The sequence below is a fragment of the Amblyomma mixtum genome, chromosome 3, assembly GCF_055824585.1.
Source record: "Amblyomma mixtum isolate Tamu chromosome 3, ASM5582458v1, whole genome shotgun sequence".
NCBI classification, from domain to species: Eukaryota; Metazoa; Arthropoda; class Arachnida; order Ixodida; family Ixodidae; genus Amblyomma; species Amblyomma mixtum.
In genome coordinates, this window is record NC_143014.1 from 55,273,562 (window position 1) to 55,292,983 (window position 19,422).

General features: G+C 42.5%; 5 protein-coding genes across 8 annotated transcripts in view; 2 read left to right on the plus strand and 3 right to left on the minus strand.

Moving 5' to 3' along the window:
- The window catches only part of Rab3GAP1 (RAB3 GTPase activating protein subunit 1), a 254,447-nt gene extending 246,112 nt beyond the window's left edge, over positions 1-8,335 (minus strand). Inside the window, exons 1-6 of one of the 3 annotated variants that reach the window (XM_089579224.1) lie at positions 8,061-8,335; positions 7,497-7,549; positions 7,176-7,251; positions 3,834-3,963; positions 2,515-2,596; positions 1,497-1,616 (exon numbers count right to left, since the gene is read on the minus strand). In XM_089579224.1, the coding sequence (XP_089435350.1) occupies positions 1,497-1,616; positions 2,515-2,596; positions 3,834-3,963; positions 7,176-7,251; positions 7,497-7,549; positions 8,061-8,087 (488 nt within the window). In that variant the 5' untranslated portion in view covers positions 8,088-8,335. The remainder of the gene's footprint in view (positions 1-1,496; positions 1,617-2,514; positions 2,597-3,833; positions 3,964-7,175; positions 7,252-7,496; positions 7,550-8,060) is intronic. The other 2 variants (XM_089579222.1, XM_089579223.1) reach the window with 2 other exon arrangements.
- LOC149350241 (pre-miRNA 5'-monophosphate methyltransferase) lies at positions 8,228-10,065 on the plus strand. Of its 2 annotated transcripts, none has more exons than XM_089579228.1 (2): positions 8,228-8,386; positions 8,971-10,065. In XM_089579228.1, the coding sequence occupies exons 1-2, from the start codon at positions 8,339-8,341 to the stop codon at positions 9,514-9,516; spliced, it is 594 nt and encodes a 197-aa protein (XP_089435354.1). In that variant the 5' UTR covers positions 8,228-8,338; the 3' UTR covers positions 9,517-10,065. The 2 variants fall into 2 exon arrangements, with proteins under 2 accessions (XP_089435354.1, XP_089435353.1); XM_089579227.1 differs by lacking the exon at positions 8,228-8,386 and adding an exon at positions 8,409-8,613.
- Positions 10,066-15,385: 5,320 nt separating this feature from the next.
- Tim10 (translocase of inner membrane 10) lies at positions 15,386-15,793 on the minus strand. The gene has a single exon (XM_089579229.1). The coding sequence runs from the start codon at positions 15,791-15,793 to the stop codon at positions 15,491-15,493; it is 303 nt and encodes a 100-aa protein (XP_089435355.1). The 3' UTR covers positions 15,386-15,490.
- A 61-nt stretch (positions 15,794-15,854) lies between these two features.
- Positions 15,855-16,303, minus strand: LOC149350243 (uncharacterized). The gene is made up of 2 exons (XM_089575518.1): positions 16,263-16,303; positions 15,855-15,978 (listed from the first exon to the last, which is right to left on the minus strand). The coding sequence occupies exons 1-2, from the start codon at positions 16,301-16,303 to the stop codon at positions 15,855-15,857; spliced, it is 165 nt and encodes a 54-aa protein (XP_089431644.1).
- A 975-nt stretch (positions 16,304-17,278) lies between these two features.
- On the plus strand, positions 17,279-18,172 carry LOC149350244 (cilia- and flagella-associated protein 298-B-like). Its single transcript, XM_089579226.1, has one exon. The coding sequence runs from the start codon at positions 17,388-17,390 to the stop codon at positions 18,120-18,122; it is 735 nt and encodes a 244-aa protein (XP_089435352.1). The 5' UTR covers positions 17,279-17,387; the 3' UTR covers positions 18,123-18,172.
- The last annotated feature ends 1,250 nt before the right edge of the window (positions 18,173-19,422 follow it).

The window sequence follows — 19,422 nt, forward strand, 5'->3', positions numbered from 1 at the left end:
TTTAAGCTCATTGTGCAAGCACATATGACAGAAAATTCAGCCGGTACAATTGGCTAGCATTTCAAGCCCGATTTCAGACAACATCTGCATCAGCGAGTCAGTGTGCCTATATCTGCCTAGGATAAAACGAACAGCTTTTCGCTGGACGGTCTCAAGCGCAGACATTTGATCTTGCTTAAACTGGAACTAGGCGATGTTTGCGTATTCTAAGACCAGACGTGTGACAATCCCAAATTCCAGAAGCTGGGATTCCTTTGTGGAATACCACAGGGCTCATCTCAAAAACATCAGCTTTTGCATCGCTTTATTTCCTACGTGCTCAAAGTGAGCAGTGGTTGATATAATGATGCCTAAGTATTTATGCTCGCTAATTGCTTTCAGTGTGATCCTACCGTAACTGTACGGGAAACTAAGTACAGATTTATTTTTCGTAACGGTCATTGAACTGTTTTGTCAAAGTTAAGTGCCATTTAGCACTTCGTATACCACTGAGCTATTGCACCAATATCATATCATTGTTTAGGCTTATTTGGTCTTGTCGACATTTATTTCTCCGTACAGCACACCTAGGTTTGGTTTCTATCTGGTTTGCAATGTCGTTTACGAACAGAAGGAACAGAATGGGGGCTAGAACAGAGCCATGTGGTACACCAGAAAAGAGCACAACATCAGAAGTGTGGTTGCCGAATGGTACACACTAGCGACAGTCAGATAAATAATAGGCGATCTACTGAACAATTCGCCCATCTCCTAATATATATCTAAGCTTTTGTAGAAATTTAGCATGGCAGACACGATCAACAGCCTTTGAGAAGTCCAGGAAAATTACATTTATTTGTGCCTGGTCATTTCTTGCTTTGGCAAAATCCTGTAGCATCTCGACAAGTAGGGTAACAATAGACAGGGCGTGCCTGAAGACATGTTGACAGGGATGCAGAATATTGTTTGACTCAACGAACTACGCAACTGATTTTAGAATAATGTATTCTAATACTTTATAGCAAGTATCTGTAAGATTAATGGGCCTGCAGTTTCAATGGCAAGATGTATCACCAGATTTATAAGCTGGTATTATTTTCGCAACTTTACATTCCACTGAGAGGCAGCGCTCGCAGATGGACTTATTGTATAACAGGCAAAGGTATTTGCTTACAGGTTTGGCATAATGTTTCAGGAAGACATCTGGGATCCCGTCAGGGGTTCTACCTCTACACTTTTTATAGTCTAAATTTAACAACAGTAAGAGGACTCCGGCTTCGGTTATGACTGGGGCACAGGCACGTAGCCAGAAATTTTTTTCAGGAGGGGCTCCAAGGCAACTTATTGCAGCCTAGAAAGGATGGGGGGGGGGGGGGGGGGGGGGGCTGCAAGCTCACCGAGAAACTGCTAGGACTGGAGGGGGGCTGAATACTACTTAGCATGAAAACATTTCAGAAGTTAGAAAGCACCAAGGAATCACTAAAATGGGAGACAAAAAACAGAGGCAAGAGGCTTACCATTTTGAATTGTTTAACGCTACAGAAACAGAGCTGACAAGTAGCTTTGTTCTGTCTTCACTTGAGATGACCTCCTCCTCACAGCTTGGTGCAATTACTAGAAAGTCCCGCAAACCAAACCTAGAAGTGAACAAAGCCTTGTTTATAAGCAACATAGACACAGAAGCATTCTTTTTTCTTTTTTTTTAGGAGAAACTTTTTTATGTTAAAACACAAAAATATGTACAGTCTTTGTCGAAAGTATACAAAGGGGTCTACTTCTGAGCCCTGCAGTGCGGCTCCTCTTGCATACCCAGAGACCCAAATCTCACGAAGGTGGGACGAACTTAAGTCCTCAACTCTCCGAAACTTAGGACTATCAAATGTGCTTAAGAGCCTCTCTACATGGCTTAGAAGCAAACCCCTTGGGCTGTATATTTTTGATAAAGACTGTACAACACTTGTTAGACCGATAGCTTCAAAGGCTAGTGACCGCTCCAATGCAAAAATCACTAACACATTCAGCCGTTCAGCCACAGTAAAATTATCAGCTATCTTGCAAGAGGAATAAGACATATTGTGATGTTCTTTATTTTTTTTTCCCACAGCATGCACTGCAAGCCTTTCGAAGCACTCTGAAAAAAATACACATTATAGATACAGTAACACAGGTGATTTAACCCAGTGTTTGGTGCATAAAAATCTTATGTGCCACAAAACCCATCACAATAAGAAATACAGGTGTAATAAGCACTTTGTTCCTTGTGGCTGTATAATTGTAGCACAATGCACAGCCAGCTTATGGTTCAAGCCACAGGAAAGACAGAGGCAGTTGTTGAAGAAGCAGCCCATGCCCACCGCATTCGTCATGTTTGACACCAGCATCATCTGTTTTCATTCAAGCAATGGTTCGTGTTCAGTTTCCCATTTCTTTCCTGACCTCACTGAGTGGTGGACATGCCAAAACAGGAGAGCAGAAGGCAGTGAACATAAAATAACCCAGCGCTGTTGCAAAGAAATGAGTCCAAAAGCTGCTCACCATCGCACCAAGTAATGCGCCCTAGGTGGGAAGTCATTGCCTAAGGTCATCATGTCCTCCAAGGCAAACGGAGCAGGCTCATCTATGATATAAAAAAAAATATTTATAAAAAGAATAAACCTACCAACAAAAAATCCTTCATAGCACCTTGCAAAACACCTATGCTCTTTTTTTTTTATGAGTAATGGCAACAACCTGAAGAATGTGAAATCATGGCTGAATTCGCATGGCCGTCATCTCTGGAATGTGCCCTTGTTGTATCCACTTGCATCATATTTCTCAATTTGTTTATGCCTACTGCTCTTTCTGCATTTTCATTCAAAATGCACTGTTCCACTTATAGGAGTAGGGACATCAAGTCTTTTTTAGGTTTTTTTTTTTTCTCATAACAGTAAGCAGGACCTTAGACAGGACAAAATGAAAAAGATTTACCCAAGTGTGCGTCAGCTCACTTATTAAAGCACTCCTTTTGCCTAGAGTTCCAGATACTGCAGCCTGACATCACAAACAAGTACTACCCGAAACCAACTCAAGTCATGTGCAATCAGAGAACAGTAATACACTTACTGTTTCATCATCTGCTACGAATCAATGAAGTACCAGAAGTCAGATACACTCACAGCAGATGATGGAGCAACAAATGCATCACTGTTCTGTGAGAGTATGTGACATGTGGCGCCTTTGGACACTTGTTTGTGATGTCACAGTCCACAGGAACTGATACACTTGGTAAAAACAGTGGTGTCATGAAAGAACTGAAGCATACTGGGGGAAATCTTATCCAGTTCTGTTCTTCCTAAGGTCCTGCTGACTATTATGAGGAAAAAAACAAACCCCAAAAACTTGATGTCCCTACTCCTTTAAACAATCTGATTATGATACATAAGAACTTGACCTCCTACAAAAATGTCCGTTATTGATGCCCTATGCTTTAACTACATAATACATACAAAACATGCACTCTGGATATACAGCAATATACCAAAAGTTACTGATTTTAACAGAACCATTAATAAATACATCATGCAACAGTTACTTTTTATGGCTGTTCATTTCTGCACAAAGTATTTTTCTTGCTTTCTATTTTGATATTTTCACAGTGATGAATTTCCTAGTGACCATAAATTTTGTCTGAATCATTAGATTTCATTTTCAGAAATTCATTTAATATCAAAGGTAACCCATACATTAAATATCAAAGGCATAGTGAAATTCACTCTACAACTGGGCATTTTTGCAACTCAACATTCTGGCTGTTGCATTAATGAAAAGAAAGAAGAAAAAAGGAGAAGATGAACATCACCACCTGACTAGCTTACCTTCAAGGTTTAAAGTCTCTTCAGAATTCTTTGGAGATTCTTCTAAGTAGTGTCTGGTAATTTTGAATGCAAAGCTGGCAAATTTTATATCCTCAGAGCAAGTCTTCCAGTCTTGGCCAGAAAGCTCACCCTAGTTTAGATCAACAGAACAAAAATATAATCCCACGACCAAAACACATTTACATGATCTTTTGCATAGAAGTCAAAAAGTTTCCGCAATGAATGCCCCTTCATACTCCTTTTCTTATAGCAGTGCCAATTTGAACCGAATAGCCAGCTTTAGGAGCTGAGCAACACCTGCTGCACAGTCAGCAGGAAAAGCATAGCATCACAGCGAGCGTTAAGGTAGATGTTCTTTGACGGCGCAGTGCTAACTTAGTTATTAATTCAGACAGCAACCTAGCATTTCTCCACAAATGTAATGCAGTTGGCTGCTAAGTGTATCAACGAGCAAACACTGCTGTGAACATGAGGTTTTCACAGTGGTTTTGACATCACAAACCAATACATCCAACCACTGCTAATGAGAAAGTCGATTTAAACTGCCTCTAATTATTAGGGGCAAGACAGTGGTGTTTTTCTGCTGGAGTGAGAATAGGAAATCAGATGAAGTAGAAAAGACTTTTTTTTTTTTTTGCTTTTCCCATTCCAAAGTGGGTGAATTGAAGAATGCATAAATGTGGCCAAATGAACAGATACTGCAGAACAGGTGCATTCCAACTTTACAGAATGCAGTCCTGGCCTCTGACACTCTTGTACATGGTCTGTTCTGAAAGTAGTAGGACTCGTTTTTTTAAACAAAATTTATTCAAGATAATAGTACAAACGATTACAATTTTTCAAGGTAGCACCCTTCCGCACCTACACGCTGCTGCCAATGAGTTTTACAGTTTTCGTACGCCTCCAGGAACGCCTGGACCGGAATGCTGTTTAGCTCCCTCGTCACGGCCTGTTGAACCACCTCTACCGATCCGTGATGTTTCCCCTCGAGCGTCGATTTTATTCTCGGGAATAGAAAAAAGTCTGGCGGGGCCAAGTCGAGGCTGTAGGGGGGCTGAGGCAGCCTTGCCGCCTTGTGCTGGGCAAAAAATCGGGGTCCTCATTCACATGATGAAGAAGATCCTACCGGTTGGCCTTTTCCTCCTCTGACAACACTCCCGGCACCAACTTCGCGCACGCTTTCCTCATGGATAAGTTTTCTGTCACGATCTCAAACTTGGGTTTGAGGAATGCTCAAGTCATCAGCAATCATTCTGATACTCATTCTACGATCACTGTTAAGTAAATGTTTCACTCGCTACACATTTTCGTTGGTCTTGCTGGTCGAAGGGCGTCTGGAGCGGTCGTCTTCCTCCACTCTTTCCTTACCTTCTCGGAAAAGCTTGTGCCACTCAAAAAACACCTGATCTACCCATGGAGGCGTCACCGTAGGTCTCATGTTGTGAGTCTCTTTGCCCATTTTACCAAGATTTACTCAAAATTTGATCGCGTATCGCTGATCCAGTAAACGCTCGGCGATTCTGCGTGACAAGACGTTTCGACAGGGGTTCACAGTACAAGCGACCTCCTCTCTTCAATGGCCGAGAGCCGACTGCCGATTTTCCCCAGCATTCCCAATACGATCCCCTTCAACGATCCTGCACACGCAGACCACCTCTCTTCCGCCTGTTTGCCCAGGAGAAAACCAGTCCTACTACTTTCAGAACAGACCCTGTATACTGCTGAGGTCACTCAAACCACTGATGACCAGCTCTACGTGAATCTTATATAAAAGCAGCTTCTTGCAGCAACCACAAAGTGACTCAGTCACTGCAAGTTGCATGGTTACAAGGTCTGCACACATTTGTAAGTCATATACAAGGTAAAATGACAGAGAGGATGGTATTATACCTGAAAAAAGTTCACCCTCACAACAAGGGTACGGCTCAGCACTTTTGGCTGATATGTATCTACCTTCTGAACGAACATTTTCAAAAGTGCATAACCAACCTTTCTGTACAAACTGTGATTTGACAAGTCACACGTGATTCCACCTAGCCTACTGCCAGGAATTCAGAACGTGAACAGATCTTGGGGTTTCTCTACCACTATGCAAAATTACAGGCTTCCTGCATGTGTAGAAATAATTAAGGAAAGAACAGCTCTTGCACAAGATGCTCTCTAATCTATGCTTCAAAGCATAAGATGAGATGCATCAAACATGGAAAGGCATTAAGGGAACTGTGTCTCGAATCTAGAAGAGTACTCAGCAAAAAAAAAAAAATAAAGAAAATCTATGCTTCACACTCATACTTGGAGAGTAATATTTCACAGCACAAATTATAGTTGAGACATTTAAGAAATGGCAGCGTCTTATTTTGCGAGCAGCCAGGAGATTTGCCATGCTGAAATTCTTCTGGCACTCTCCTCTGATTGGCTACAAAAAACCAACTGACAGTTAGACACGAAAACTAATTTCCGGTACCCTCACAGGCATCTTTCAGAAAAGAAAAAGCTCAATAGACATTCGGTTTCACAGTGAAACTGCAGTTGAAAAGTTGAAAATTTTTATTAGAGGAAGCTTGGGTACTTCTTGGGTCGCAAGCGCCTACATGCATGGACGTGTTTAAGCCATCATTTTGCAATAGTTTTCATGTGAGCCAAACTGCAGCCAGCACTCGTGCTGAAGTGAAATAAACTGAAGACTGAACTGAGTACAGCTTACCAGCTGCATGCTCCCAAAAGAAATAATAATAATAAATTGCCAAAAGACTAAAGTTCGAAGCGAAAAAACTGTGCACTGTTAGATGGTTCGGTTAGAAGCTCGAGACTGCCCTTGACATGTGGACCACTACGAAGCTCAGCTGAATTTTCGGTCGCGCTTAGCACAAATTATGTTCACTGCGTCTGCTTTTGGCTGTGTCAAGCCGCATAGATCTTTCAGAGTTTGCACTCTGAAGTTCTCTGCAGCTGAGAATGACCAACAGAAATAAAAAACGGACTCTGTTTCAGCTGCAGCCAGTCACTGGCAAGAGCCGGGTCAGTCTGATATACACTTATCTCGGCAATGATAAAAATTAACTGTGCCAGAATCGGGGGCTGTGAAAAGTGAAGAAAAATTCTCACCTAGCCCTAAGCATTCAATTAGAGGCAAGTGTCGGGAGAATTTCCAAACTAAAATTCTCCCTGGCAGCTGCTGGTAGAATAAAAGCTGTCTTAGAAAAATTTGTATTTTCTAAAGGTTCGTATTAAACGGGAGTGGTTATTTATTTATTTATTTATTTTATTCATTTATCATTATTATTGAAGTTTGGCTATATAAATATCCCCTGTCAAGCTAATAAAAAGAACTGTCCACCTTACCTCTTTCAGTGGTTCTACTGTTCTCACTGTTGTCAGTTTCCATTCATGGATGACTGCTTCCACTGAAGCAATAAACCTGTATAGAAGAAAGTTGAATGTTCATGCTCAGTAACTTCCCTCAGTAAGCAAGTACCCATCAATAATGTCTAAAAGGAATTGCAGCAAGAACCGCTTGTTCAAGCACGCAAAATATAACTGAGTATTTTCGTTGAGCAATGTTTATAACATTTTACCAGAAAACGAGCACTACTCTTTCTGCGAGGGAAAAGATGCAGTTTTCTGTAAAAATATCAAGCAAACTAATATGGCATTTGCACATACCTTTCCCATTCTGTCGATGTGGTAAAGTCCGTTATCTCGTACAAATCTGGGTCCTTCGAAGAGAACGTAGGTATTATAGCAACGTTGTAAACTTCGAGTATAATACACAGTATAGAGAGAGCTTGGAAGACCTTGACATTTAACTTTTGCGTTTAGATGCACTACTCTCCCATCTACGGTTTCTTAAACCGCCGGTCGGCACCTAGCTGTCATCGTAATGCTACTTCACTCACATTCGGTAATTGCGAACAATGTTCCGATGACTACCAATTAAAACGGGTTTCCTCGTACGCATGCACTCCAGAACCTTTTTTATTCTTTTTATTGTCATTACTCTGTGATGACAAAATTTAAGGCAAACTTGCAACACCGGACCACATGCCACAACTTGGTTGACACTCACTCAGTACCCACAGTGACACGTGAGTAAAATGAGGTGTGTGTACAAGAGCATGTAAACAAAACAGTTAATAGGCGGCAGTGTCGGTGCCAAAATAAAGCGACGACACTGTCATTCAAGTTTCCAATACCACACAAGAAAAAGAAGCAAACCGTCACGCGCACCTCGTCGAACAGTCCGTCATCGCCCATAGCGTCAGCTGTCTTGAAGAAACCGCTACACTTGCCAGATACGAGAGCGCACAGCGCGCACAGCAGAGGGGAAAGTAAAAGCCACCGCTGCCACCGTTAGCTACACGAAATACCCAACATCTATATCACAGCAGTTCCTACGTTTGCCGTAGTAAATGTAACGCGATTAGACGGCAACGCAGATTTCCAAACCCGAGCAGTTCAGGCCCGAGCCACTCAAGCTTTTATTAGCATATTACTTTTGAAATCACATGGGGCTCAATAGAGGTATGCGTCTGAAGTGTGCGCGGTGTCATATGGTAAGTACTACGTCTAGCATTGCGTACAGCTTTTTGTTAAGATGGCTGCGCCCACGCCTGAGAGAGGCGGCTCGGGAAGCAGAGCAAAATATGGAAATTTTAACAACTACTACCAGTTTAACAAACCGGAGGAGCGGCTGAAAATGTTACCAAAGGACCTGGTAGCCTACTGCAACTTGAGTGATCAGTCCCAAGTCGTCGCCCTTGACATTGGCTGCAATAGTGGGGTAGGAGTTTTGCTCATGCGATTGTTTGTAAAAAAGTGGTAAAAACTAGTAATGTATAGCCGTAGTAATTTTTTTATAGCAGGCACTTTTTTTTGTTCACTTCTTCTTCTTAGAAAACTCAACATTTGTTGCTACAAATGATGCCGATATCTGAATTCGTTTTTCTTAGACGTGCAGCCTTGAAAGATGTCTCTCTTCAAACTTCATGTAAAAACATACCAGACTGTTAAGTAACTTCAAACTAGTGAGGCATCCTACTTCTTTGATAAAGTGTAAAAGGCTGCATGTCCGACAATAAAGCGTGCACATATTTTCGAAGGAACGCCGTGATTTAAAGTTTGCTTTTCTTTTTTGCAGGAGCTCACTACTCATCTTTACCGGAACTTGGCATCGTCAGGGATGACAGACGTGAAAATGCTTGCCATTGACATTGACAGTTCTTTAATTGAATGTGCCAAGAAGAACTGCTCATATCCCGAGGCAATTGAATACATGTGTTTGGACATTACGAGTAATGCCAGTGTAGAGTCGCTGACAGCCTACCTAGAAAAGCTAGGTAGAGATGCTTTTGATGTTACATTCTGTTTCTCAGTGACCATGTGGATTCACCTTAACCACGGTGACAATGGGCTGAAACAGTTTCTTGAAACAGTCAGTAAAAATACACATTTTTTGCTAGTGGAGGCACAGCTTTGGAAATGCTACCGAAGTGCTTCACGACGCATGAGACGAAGTAATGAGACCGAGTTTCAAAATCTCGACGCACTAAGCATGAATGTCAATGTCGAAGACAATATCCATGACTTTCTGCAGGGCAGGTGTGGCCTGCAAGTGGTTGAATGTTTTGGCCAAACACAGTGGGGTAGAAAGGTGACTTTGTACAAGAGAAAAGAAGCAGTGTGACATCAAGTGTGTGTGTTACCCTGCTCATGCGTTTATGTGACTGACCTCCATGTTCATTCCAAACAACTGTGTGTTCACAGACAAACGCTTGTTGTAAGTGGCCAGTGTTTAAAGATGGAGTTTTCCCCTACACAATATGCAGACAGTCTGATTTAGTCTAACAATCAGTTTTGTCGGCATTTTTCCAGTTCCATTGCACTGCCCACCATGACTGTTTTGTGTCATGCGCAGCAGCCCTGTTCAAAGAAATGGAGTGTTTTTTATTGTCATATTTCACTTGTAAAACATGCCTGTGATGCAACCCATGTGCCAGCTTGCACTTGCTCTATTGCATTTAGATTTGTTGTGATGGTAAAACAGTTCAATACCGTCAGTGTGACATTGCATATTTGCAAAGTAACAAATGCAGATAGCCTTATTTAAGCTTTCTTTATGTCAAGCTAAGTCAACTTCAAAACTCGTAGTTTATGCAGATTCAGATGCAATTCCTTTTTATTACTGTTAAACGTCCAAGCTAATGGCGACATATAATAAAGAAAATGACCACCACTTGTGTTATGTGCTTATTTTCAGCATATTAGGTTGGAAGTTTTATACCCTAAAGGCTTGATGGCCAGCATGAATTTTATTCAGGTGTGTTCTGGAAGGCTAATGCAGCGACCATACAATTTAAGCGCACAATTTTAGAGTTTAAAACATCATTACCCAAGTTTAAACACATGTTAGTGTACACTGCAATACAACTCTATAAAGTGTGCGCTTCATAGGTTCACAAGGAACATCAACTCAGTTTCAGCTTCTAAATATATGGGATAAATCACCAAGACTTTCTCACCGAGGGAAAAACTCGTGCGGACCAACAAACCCAGTTATGGGCAGTTTTTATACATGCGCTTGGAACAAATAGAAATTCAAGGCCAGCAGTTGAACCTTGTATTTCTAAATGAGACTGAAAGCCATGGCAGCATTTCAGTTTCCTTATTAGGTGCAATTGTCTAAATAGCAACCAAGCTACACTCTGTGTGACCTTTCATCAATTTTTGCCTGCACTTCCCAAGTTAGTTCCAAATGTGCAGTACAGCACCAATGAGTGCACAGTTATTGCTTAGAGTATTCCGTGTAGACTGCTGCCTGTATTCTATGCATAGACTGCTCTGTATGCAAAATTCCTGCACTGCAAGCCGGAATAACAGCTGGTGTGACTGGTAGTTGGAGCAACTCCTCGAATGCAAGGTTGTGCAAAAAAATCAGTGCTACAGAAGGCGCTCCCCTGAACGTGTAACTAGGCCACATAATCTTTGTAATCTGGATTACTATCAGCACCATTAAACCTCAGCCCTTACAGGCAGTCAAGGTAATCTCCCAGAAAGGTGGTGACGTATGAATTGATGATTTATCTGTGTATTTCCAGCCATAAGCTACACATAGGCTACTGGCTATCTCCAACACCCAGCTGGAGTTCCTGTAGCCATATGTTGAACTAGTGATCTGGTACTCGGCAGCAGTGTGCCTTAGCTGCAGCCATCATGGTCAGTCATACCTGCTGTAGGACACAGCGCATGAGCCCTGGCTTTAGCACATTACATGCACCAGTACTCATACTTTGTTGATGCACAGATGTGTTACTCTGAATATGCTCTTCCTCATTTCAAGCAGTGATACAGACACAGGGAACAGTATGACTAGAGAGGCACAATGCTCACAGTTTCATTATAAAGAAAAACAGGCATGTACCAATGGCAGTTTTTCAATTTGGAGCAAATAAAAAGTGACTTTTTTTTAATCAAAGCAAAAATGTGGTATTGCAAATTTTGCAGAAAAATTCACAGAACATCATAAACCTGCAGCAAAGGGACTCTTCAGCTAGACAAACTAGCATGTGCATAACAATCAAGACATAAAACCACAAACATCTGAATGCGGTGTTTCCTTTATTGACTGTAAGAGGAGGGTGTTTGTTAAAACTGGGAGCCAGCTAAAGATACAGTAATCATGGCATAGTGGACTTAGTCCAATAATTTTTTCCTCAAGGAAGCAGTCAAATTGTTATGTAATTCATGTACATGTTCATTTTCATGCTTGAACAGCATTCAGCCTTGACTAGGAAATGCAAATGCGGCAAGTGCACTTAAGTCGGATACTACTCAACAACGAAGAGGCAAATGCCCGTAAGAGGAAGCCCTTCAACCAATCGTGTTAACCTAATGTCCTAACATTTGTGTCATGAAATCACCTTGCTCAGGCTAGCCACATGCGATGCCGCAACTACCTAAACGGCCGAATCAGCCACAGCGCGCTCCGCATTCTCTGCTCAAGTGGCAAAACCGAAAACAACCAGGTCAAACACACGATAGTTTGGGTGCCGGGACATACCGACATTACGGGAAATCAGGAGGCGGATAGGATAGCTCGAGGGTACGCAACAAACCGAGCATCCAACATTCCCGACACCGCTGAGGAACCCGAGCCGGTAGCCCAAAGCTATACAGACATTCTTTACTACTACAGAGGGATCACACAAAAATACCCGCCCCCACACAAACAACTCAATAGAGAAGACGTCGTAGCATGGCGACAGTTACAAACGGGAACATTCCCGTGCCTAAACATCCTAAGTAAAATCTATCCCACACAGTACAAGAGCGAGTGCCCGTGGTGTGGAGACAAACCAACCCTATACCATACCACATGGGCATGCCAGAAAATAGACAAGCTACCCATAATTGAAAACCCGAGTGCGGAACAGTGGGAGAGGATGCTATCCAGCGGCATCCTGAAAGTCCAACAAGGACTAGTAAGGCGTGCACGCAGGGCAGCTACCCTCAGCGGAGCCCTGGACTAGGGGAACCGACCCTGATGATAAGATGGAAGACTCCATCTGAAGCCGCAAAAAAAAAATATTGTAAAATAGAGCAAATAAACGTTTTCCACCACCACCACCACCACAATAGCATGTGCAAGGTAGTTGACCGTGACGTCATATCAATAGGTCGATGCCATTGATTGGAGGACCTCTTTAGAGGCTCTCCAATCAATGCCAGCACCATCTAGAGAGATAAAAAGGGGAAGGGATGCAGGATAACATACAAATTACAGCACTTCTGGCAAAGAGCATGCATTTTCTTTCAAGTATATTTCTTTAAATGAATGCACATCTAATCAACAATGGAGTCGTAAAATGGACACTGCAGCCAGTTGATGGCTCGCTGTGTTTGAAAACGAAGAACCGTACTTCACAGGGTGACACACAAGGGCACACAGAGAATGCATTTCCTGCATCTTATTAACCTTGCTCTTGTGTCAGTGCAGCATCTATTCCTTCTTGCCTGTCTGCCTGTGGCAACACTTCATTTTAAAGCATTACAATTTGCACTTTTCAATACTCGCACAGTTTAAAATATTCAAGGTTTCCAAATAGAGTCCCTTTCTTTTTGAAGTTGAACTAAATATTGTGTTCATTTCATATTCAAAATACTTTGAATAATCACAGAAACCAAAAAATTAGCTTCTTTTATTAACTTTCTTCCAAACTTTAGCCATTACTACTACCGATTTGAATTCATGCCTATGACCATAGCATTCCCAAAATGTGAATTCATTGCTGATGGTATTAAGAAAACAAAGAACAGTGAAACTGTAGACCATAAAACTGTTCAAGTAATTTAGAACCATTCAACATATTATCAACATCAAACAATAACTGGGGCTAACAGAAGGCACTCCAACTTTTCTTGTAATTTCTTTCTGCACTTCCAGCATTACACAAGGCTTGATCACAAGCCTACAAGCATACCATACAAGTTGGAGTAGGAAAATTCGCTGATTATAGTAGGATAAAGTAAATCTACAAGAAATAAACAAAACAAATGGTGTCAGCAGATGATAGATAGAAAACAAAGAAGCCTTCAAGGAAAAAAACTGCCCACTCCAAGTTAAATCTAAGGGGCTAAAGCAATACCACTTACTGCTGCATACAGCTGACATATACTGCAAGCCAAAGTGCCCTTGTATTCAGAGTACATCGGTGGCTTTCAACAATATTTTAGCCCCGAGCCTGATGCAAACACTGATTCGAAGTATGTTCACCTAGTTTAAGGATGAGCAATTTAAAAAAAAATGGTACTGAATCCGATTCAACACTGCAAGATTTCTAGATTAAAGGAAGCAGTGATGTGTTCACACAGCTTGCCATTTCTCTGAAGATGCCAAAAGCCACACATATTATGTGTAACCTACCACCGCTACTTGAAAAGGCAATAAAGGCTCTTTTTCCACGCTTAGCTCTTCTAGCTTTTTTGAACATGCTCCCACAAGCCAACAAAAAAGGTTCTTGCAGTAAATTTTGTAGCTGCACAGTGAATTTTACTTCCGTACCATGAAAGGCACTGCCCCAAGCATTGTTTTAGCAGAATGTAGATGGTGTAATACAAACCACAATCAGAGTCTTCTACAGTCCTTGGCAAGAAGCACCACCAGGATTGGTTATGTTCAGCACAAATGGCCGCAGTGATATTTTTTGCAAAAAGGTAATAAGATTTTTGTTTGGCAGGAAAACTCTCTATACACACAATGTGAATGTCCAAAAGCATTCACTCAGGTCTCTACAACAATGTTGCTCAGTCTCGCATAGTTTATATTTGCACCACAAATGTTGCAAAACAGTGATATATATGTAAACTTCACCATTTGGTTCAGGACAGACCCAGCCACATCTCTGCCCGACAGCTGGGGGAAACTGTACTCGCTAGGCACAAAATTTCAAGCAAAAATGGGCATGTGCATCTGCAAAATTGATGCCCTTCATCAGCACGTTGCAAGCATTCAAAATGAGGTCATTTTGCTACTTATACTGCACATTTATTCATTTAGGACCCTTTGTTTTTTAATAAAACCCCATTTCTGCTCCCCAAGCAGATTCTTGAAGCATCTGGCTACACCAGTTCCTACCCAAAAATGCACCTCATAGAAAATGCAGCTTGCCAGCACAAAAAACCGAAGGTATCACACATAACCTTCATAAAAGGCGTTCTGAACCTATAGCTGCACTTTTATTTAATTGCAGGTGATTTCAATGCACCTTTAACACTTTCCAATTATGGCGTGGCTTCAACTTGTGCCAAGTTCAGGACATGGCTGTTAGAAAATAGGCCACCAGATCACAGCTGCCTGCTCAACATCTTACTGGCATTATTTTATCTAGAGCTACTTGCACTCATCACGTTCTGCTTGAATATGGCCTCTATATTTTCGGCAAAGGCTTAAAGTACCATTTTTGCCATTCAGGCTGCCATGACAATGGAAAAAGCGAGCTAGCAGCAGGATGGTTACATTGCAGTCTCCAGCCTTCATCAGCTGCAAGGATAGTCTGCACAACATGAACCTCCATCCTCGCAATCCTCCTCAGGATGATAAGTCTCCCGATAGTATGAGACGCAGCATGGACAGCCAGGTTATTTTTGGCAATGATGGTACGCACAAAGGTATGCGGGTCCAGCACACACAGAAAAGCTTCACATGGAGAATATACATGCAGTGAAATTGCACTCATCAATGAGAAAAACAAAGGAATATCTGGTTTGGTATCTTGGTGCAACCAGAGTCCTTCACTACTGGACTCTGGTGCAACCTATCAACTTTGGATTATGAAAATAACAGTCCGTTATGTGTTGCAGGAAGATGAGTGCTAATGATTCTTTTCGCTGACAAAAGTAACCTGAAAAGGCCAAATGACAGATTTTTTTGAAAAAACCAAACTTGTACCTGATTTTTCTGTACACATTTGTGCACTGCCTGTACTTCAACTTCAAAATAAACAATGTTTATGACAGTAACAGATAAACAAAGGCAAATGAGATTGTAAAAGACAGACTGCACTACACTTTCTTTAATAGCAATAAACAGGCAAACGCTACAACAGCATATCAGCTAACGATAATACGCAAAAACTGGAACTCTTGGAACACGGGAACTGTGGCTACTTGGCATGGGCCTGGGCGGCAGATTGCTGCTCCTGCATCTTCTTCATAAGTTCTTCGTCTTGCATGGACAGCGTGGTAAGCTTCTTGCCTATGCGCTCGTGAATGTCCAGGTACTTGGCCACACACCTGTCGAGGCACACACTTTCGCCTTTGGACAGGTCCGCCTCACGGTATTTGGTGGGGATGCACTTCTTTTGGCAAGCGGCCGTCATGCGGTTGTACATGTCTGACATCATTTCAATCTCTAGATCAGCTACAAGCTGAAGCTTAGAGGGGTCCAACTGCATGTTGGCTGCCATCGCTAACTTTTTCTTTGCAAGAACAGCGGACGAACTGCAGGCCGCCGACTTGGATTTGTGGCTAGTATGGTCCCCTTGGAGCTGCTTTCATGCGTTCCCGTACTTTCATAGCTTCATAGCGTTGCTTGTCGATTAGATTCTTTGCAAACACAAATCCACCAACGCCAAGAATTGTTAGGATCGTCCTGCAAGTTCAAACGAGACACGTGTTAATTCACTGCATGGCATCAGCATCCCATTTTCGGGGGAAAACTAACCGTAAGCGCCGTTAGCAAAAACGTTACTGTGAAATAATTGCTACACCAAAAACCAAGTCGACAGTGGTCACCAACAAAGTGGCGCTTTCTCGAATCCTACATTCAAAGTGTGCACTTCTGCATCATTGAAATTCACCCACGTGGTTTTCATAGATCACGAATACAATATCAGCCACAGTAAGTGAAGTAACAGTACACATTTGGGCGCTTACCAGCCTATGCCTATTTTCGTCACGGTGCTTAACCTTAGCATTTGGAAATATCAAAAGCTCTTCGCAAACATTAGACGAACCATGCATTACCAGCAAAACAGCAGACATGCGATCACAGAACCATGCAGGCGCGGTCAATTTGTCACTTTTTCTCACTGAGAGGTGGCGCGGTTGTCATAATGAGAATTTCATGCTTGACATTGAGGTAATGCGAGCTAAAATCAATTGTTGTTAAAGGTAACGAAAATATAGCTACATGCAATCTAAAGTATTTTATAAATTACTGTAATTATAAACTATTAGACTTGTCTTGACTTTGTTGACTTGCAGCGGACGTCTCCTTCATTTCTGCAAAACGTTGCTCCATTTCTGCTTAGATCTGAAATTGCAAAATTTCAGCTGTGAAAAAATCTGCTTCAGCCACTGAATGGGAATTAGCGGCTTACGCCACAGAGTGAATAGAGTTGCTTCAGTAGCTGGACCCGAATTTGTCCGCTGCGTTCGTTGTCGAGTGTCTTGGAGGAAGGAAAAAAACTTTGGGTGCCTTGTCGCCTTGTTCTTTCCCTTGAGGACTTGCCCCTGAGTCTATGGAGTGTTTTGTCCTTAGACAAGGAGTCATCTTTTTTGCAAAATCGAAGAATTGTGTCGAAAGGCCTGATGCCAGAGTAAGGGCAGAGTCAGCATGAGAATCATACGTTCCCAGTTATAAAAAAATGCCGCGTGCCTCACAGGTTTCAACCTTAGGGTTGTTTCTTGGCTGAAAGAGGTTATCAGCCATGCCCTGTTATCAGCAGAGCTCTGGTCATCAGTAAATGGGTAAAGTTGGTAAAGTCAAAAGTCAGGTTGAGTGAAGTGGTAGAATGTCTCAAAGAAACGAAAATCAGCCAGTAGCGTTTATCACAGAGCACAACCATGCACAACCAAGCACAGCCTGTCCTTTAATGCTATGTGACATGTGGTTAATGTTAGGAAAGCATGTTAAAAGTTAAAGAACAGAAAAAATTCGCAATTTATTTTTAGGGATATTACATAACACCCTGATAACAGCGTAACGCAGGCGGGAAACGTCTGGCCAGTCTGGCTACTTGGCCGTTGGATGGATGAAGTCAATGGAGTCGTGCAGTCATGGTGAAGCTCAAAGTCCAGTGTGGAAGCGCTGTTCGGTTTCTCGTCGAAACTTCGTTGAGCACTATGGTTGATGCGCTCATACAAGATGTCACAAGTATTTACAACGATGTTTTGGTCATTCGGCTTGCAGCAGCAAATATTGAAAGCTTTGCCCGACGGCTTGAGACCCTTACGGAGAAGCAGCCGAACGCACCAGAAGTTACTGCGTCGACTTTGGCAGAACCAAGCGTAATCCTGGCGAAAGTGACGGCAGAAGCGTTAGCGAGGGTGTCAAATACTCAACTGGAGTTTGGGAAAACTGTGACAAAAAGCTTAACTGAGAGCACAAAAGACATGCTAAAGACAACTTTGTCCACCCTGGAGCTTCCCGAAGCAATGGAATCTGAGCGAAATGTGCTGTTGGTGAACATGGACAAAGTGGACGTAGAAAATTCGCTGTCCGAAGATGATGCTAAACTGTGGTGGGCGGGAAAGGAGTTATGCCGTGGAAGTGAACTGCGGAAGTACTTTGGAAGCAATGAGAAAACCACAGTGACTGTCACGCTGTCCTCGCAGCCGCCGGCACGAGGCAGATCTGTTGCGGAAGCACAATTCAACGAATTCTTGCTTTCACGAATGAAGCGGCAAAAGGACTTGGAAGAGATGGAGTCGGACGAGGAAACCCAGGGGTATGACAGGAATGCCCTGAGAAAACTTGTGCATGGTCTTGAAGGCGTAAAATGGAAACCTTAGTTGCCGCAGCTTACTACGTGTCCTTAAGCTAAATTAAAATCTCGTGCGGACGAGTTGCTTCGTGTCTTTCTTTCAGTCTGGTTTCGTTCAGCTTGGTTTAACTGCGATCTTGCAGTTTTGATTTTGACTCTGCTATTGATAGTTTGTTTTTAGTTGTTTACAAAGGTTTTGCTTTTGCTAATTTTTTTACTAGTCTGTGCCTATGACGCCTGCTGTGCCTATGACCTATATGACACCTACTCCGGCTTTCCTGCAGGTAACATCACCCGCTATGCAGTTTGATATTGTGCATGTGTCATGTCCGAAGCCCTACCATCCACTGTGCCCTGAAACATTTTGATGTACGCAAAGACTATGTCTTGAAGCGAAAGCTACACTAGGCTAGTAGAAGCGCATTTTACGGTGCCTGCCAAAGGCCACTACTGCACATGCGCCGTTACCAAGACAACCGTGCCATAGCTGCTGGGCCGCAAAGCACGGAATCGCGCCGCATATAAGCCAGAAGCGATGTGCTCGCTCCTCAGACGTGCACCGTGGAAGAAGGAGAGCGGCCGTGCTCGTCATGGCAGCAGTGAAATTGAGTCTTCCGATCCAGAAGTCGTCGCATGTTACAAGGCCAGACGAGAGTGTGAAAACAAGGCGAGAAAGGCTAAGCAGGCGGCCGAGACGCCGCCAAGCTGCTGAACGACAACGCCGGCGTGTCGCTACTGAAATGTCAGTAGACGAAACTGCTTTCGCTATGTATATCCTGGCCTAGCTGATCTAAGCCACTGCCAATTTCTTTTTCCAAAGGGGGGCAGTGTAGTGGAGACTTTGAACGGCGACGAAATGAATCAAGTGACACGGCTTGTGCATATCATGTGCCCTTGGCTTTGCTGAGCTATCTCTTATGCTTGTATATATCCACATATTCTGTCCCTATTATTGCCCGTCATACCCCTCTTTCTTCCCCGTTCTCCAGATAAGAGTAGCGGGCCAGAGAATCATCACTCAGACATACCTCTCTGCCTTTTTTTTTGTATACAAACCTCTCTTGTTTTGCCTCACCTTGATTACTGTAAACAACTTAATTTATTGTGAGCCCAGTATTTGGTGAATTTCGGTAAAGTCGTAATTTCAGAACATTTTGTGAGCACCAAGTTTTGTGTAGCAGAGGTGATGATAGGTCTCTTAGCTCTCCCTGTACCAGATTATTTGCAGGTCCAATTTTTTCGTGGAATCTGTGTGCATCACGAAAAATGCGAAAAATATGTCATTGCAAAAATTAAGTTGTTTACAGCGCCCATTGTGCCACAGAACA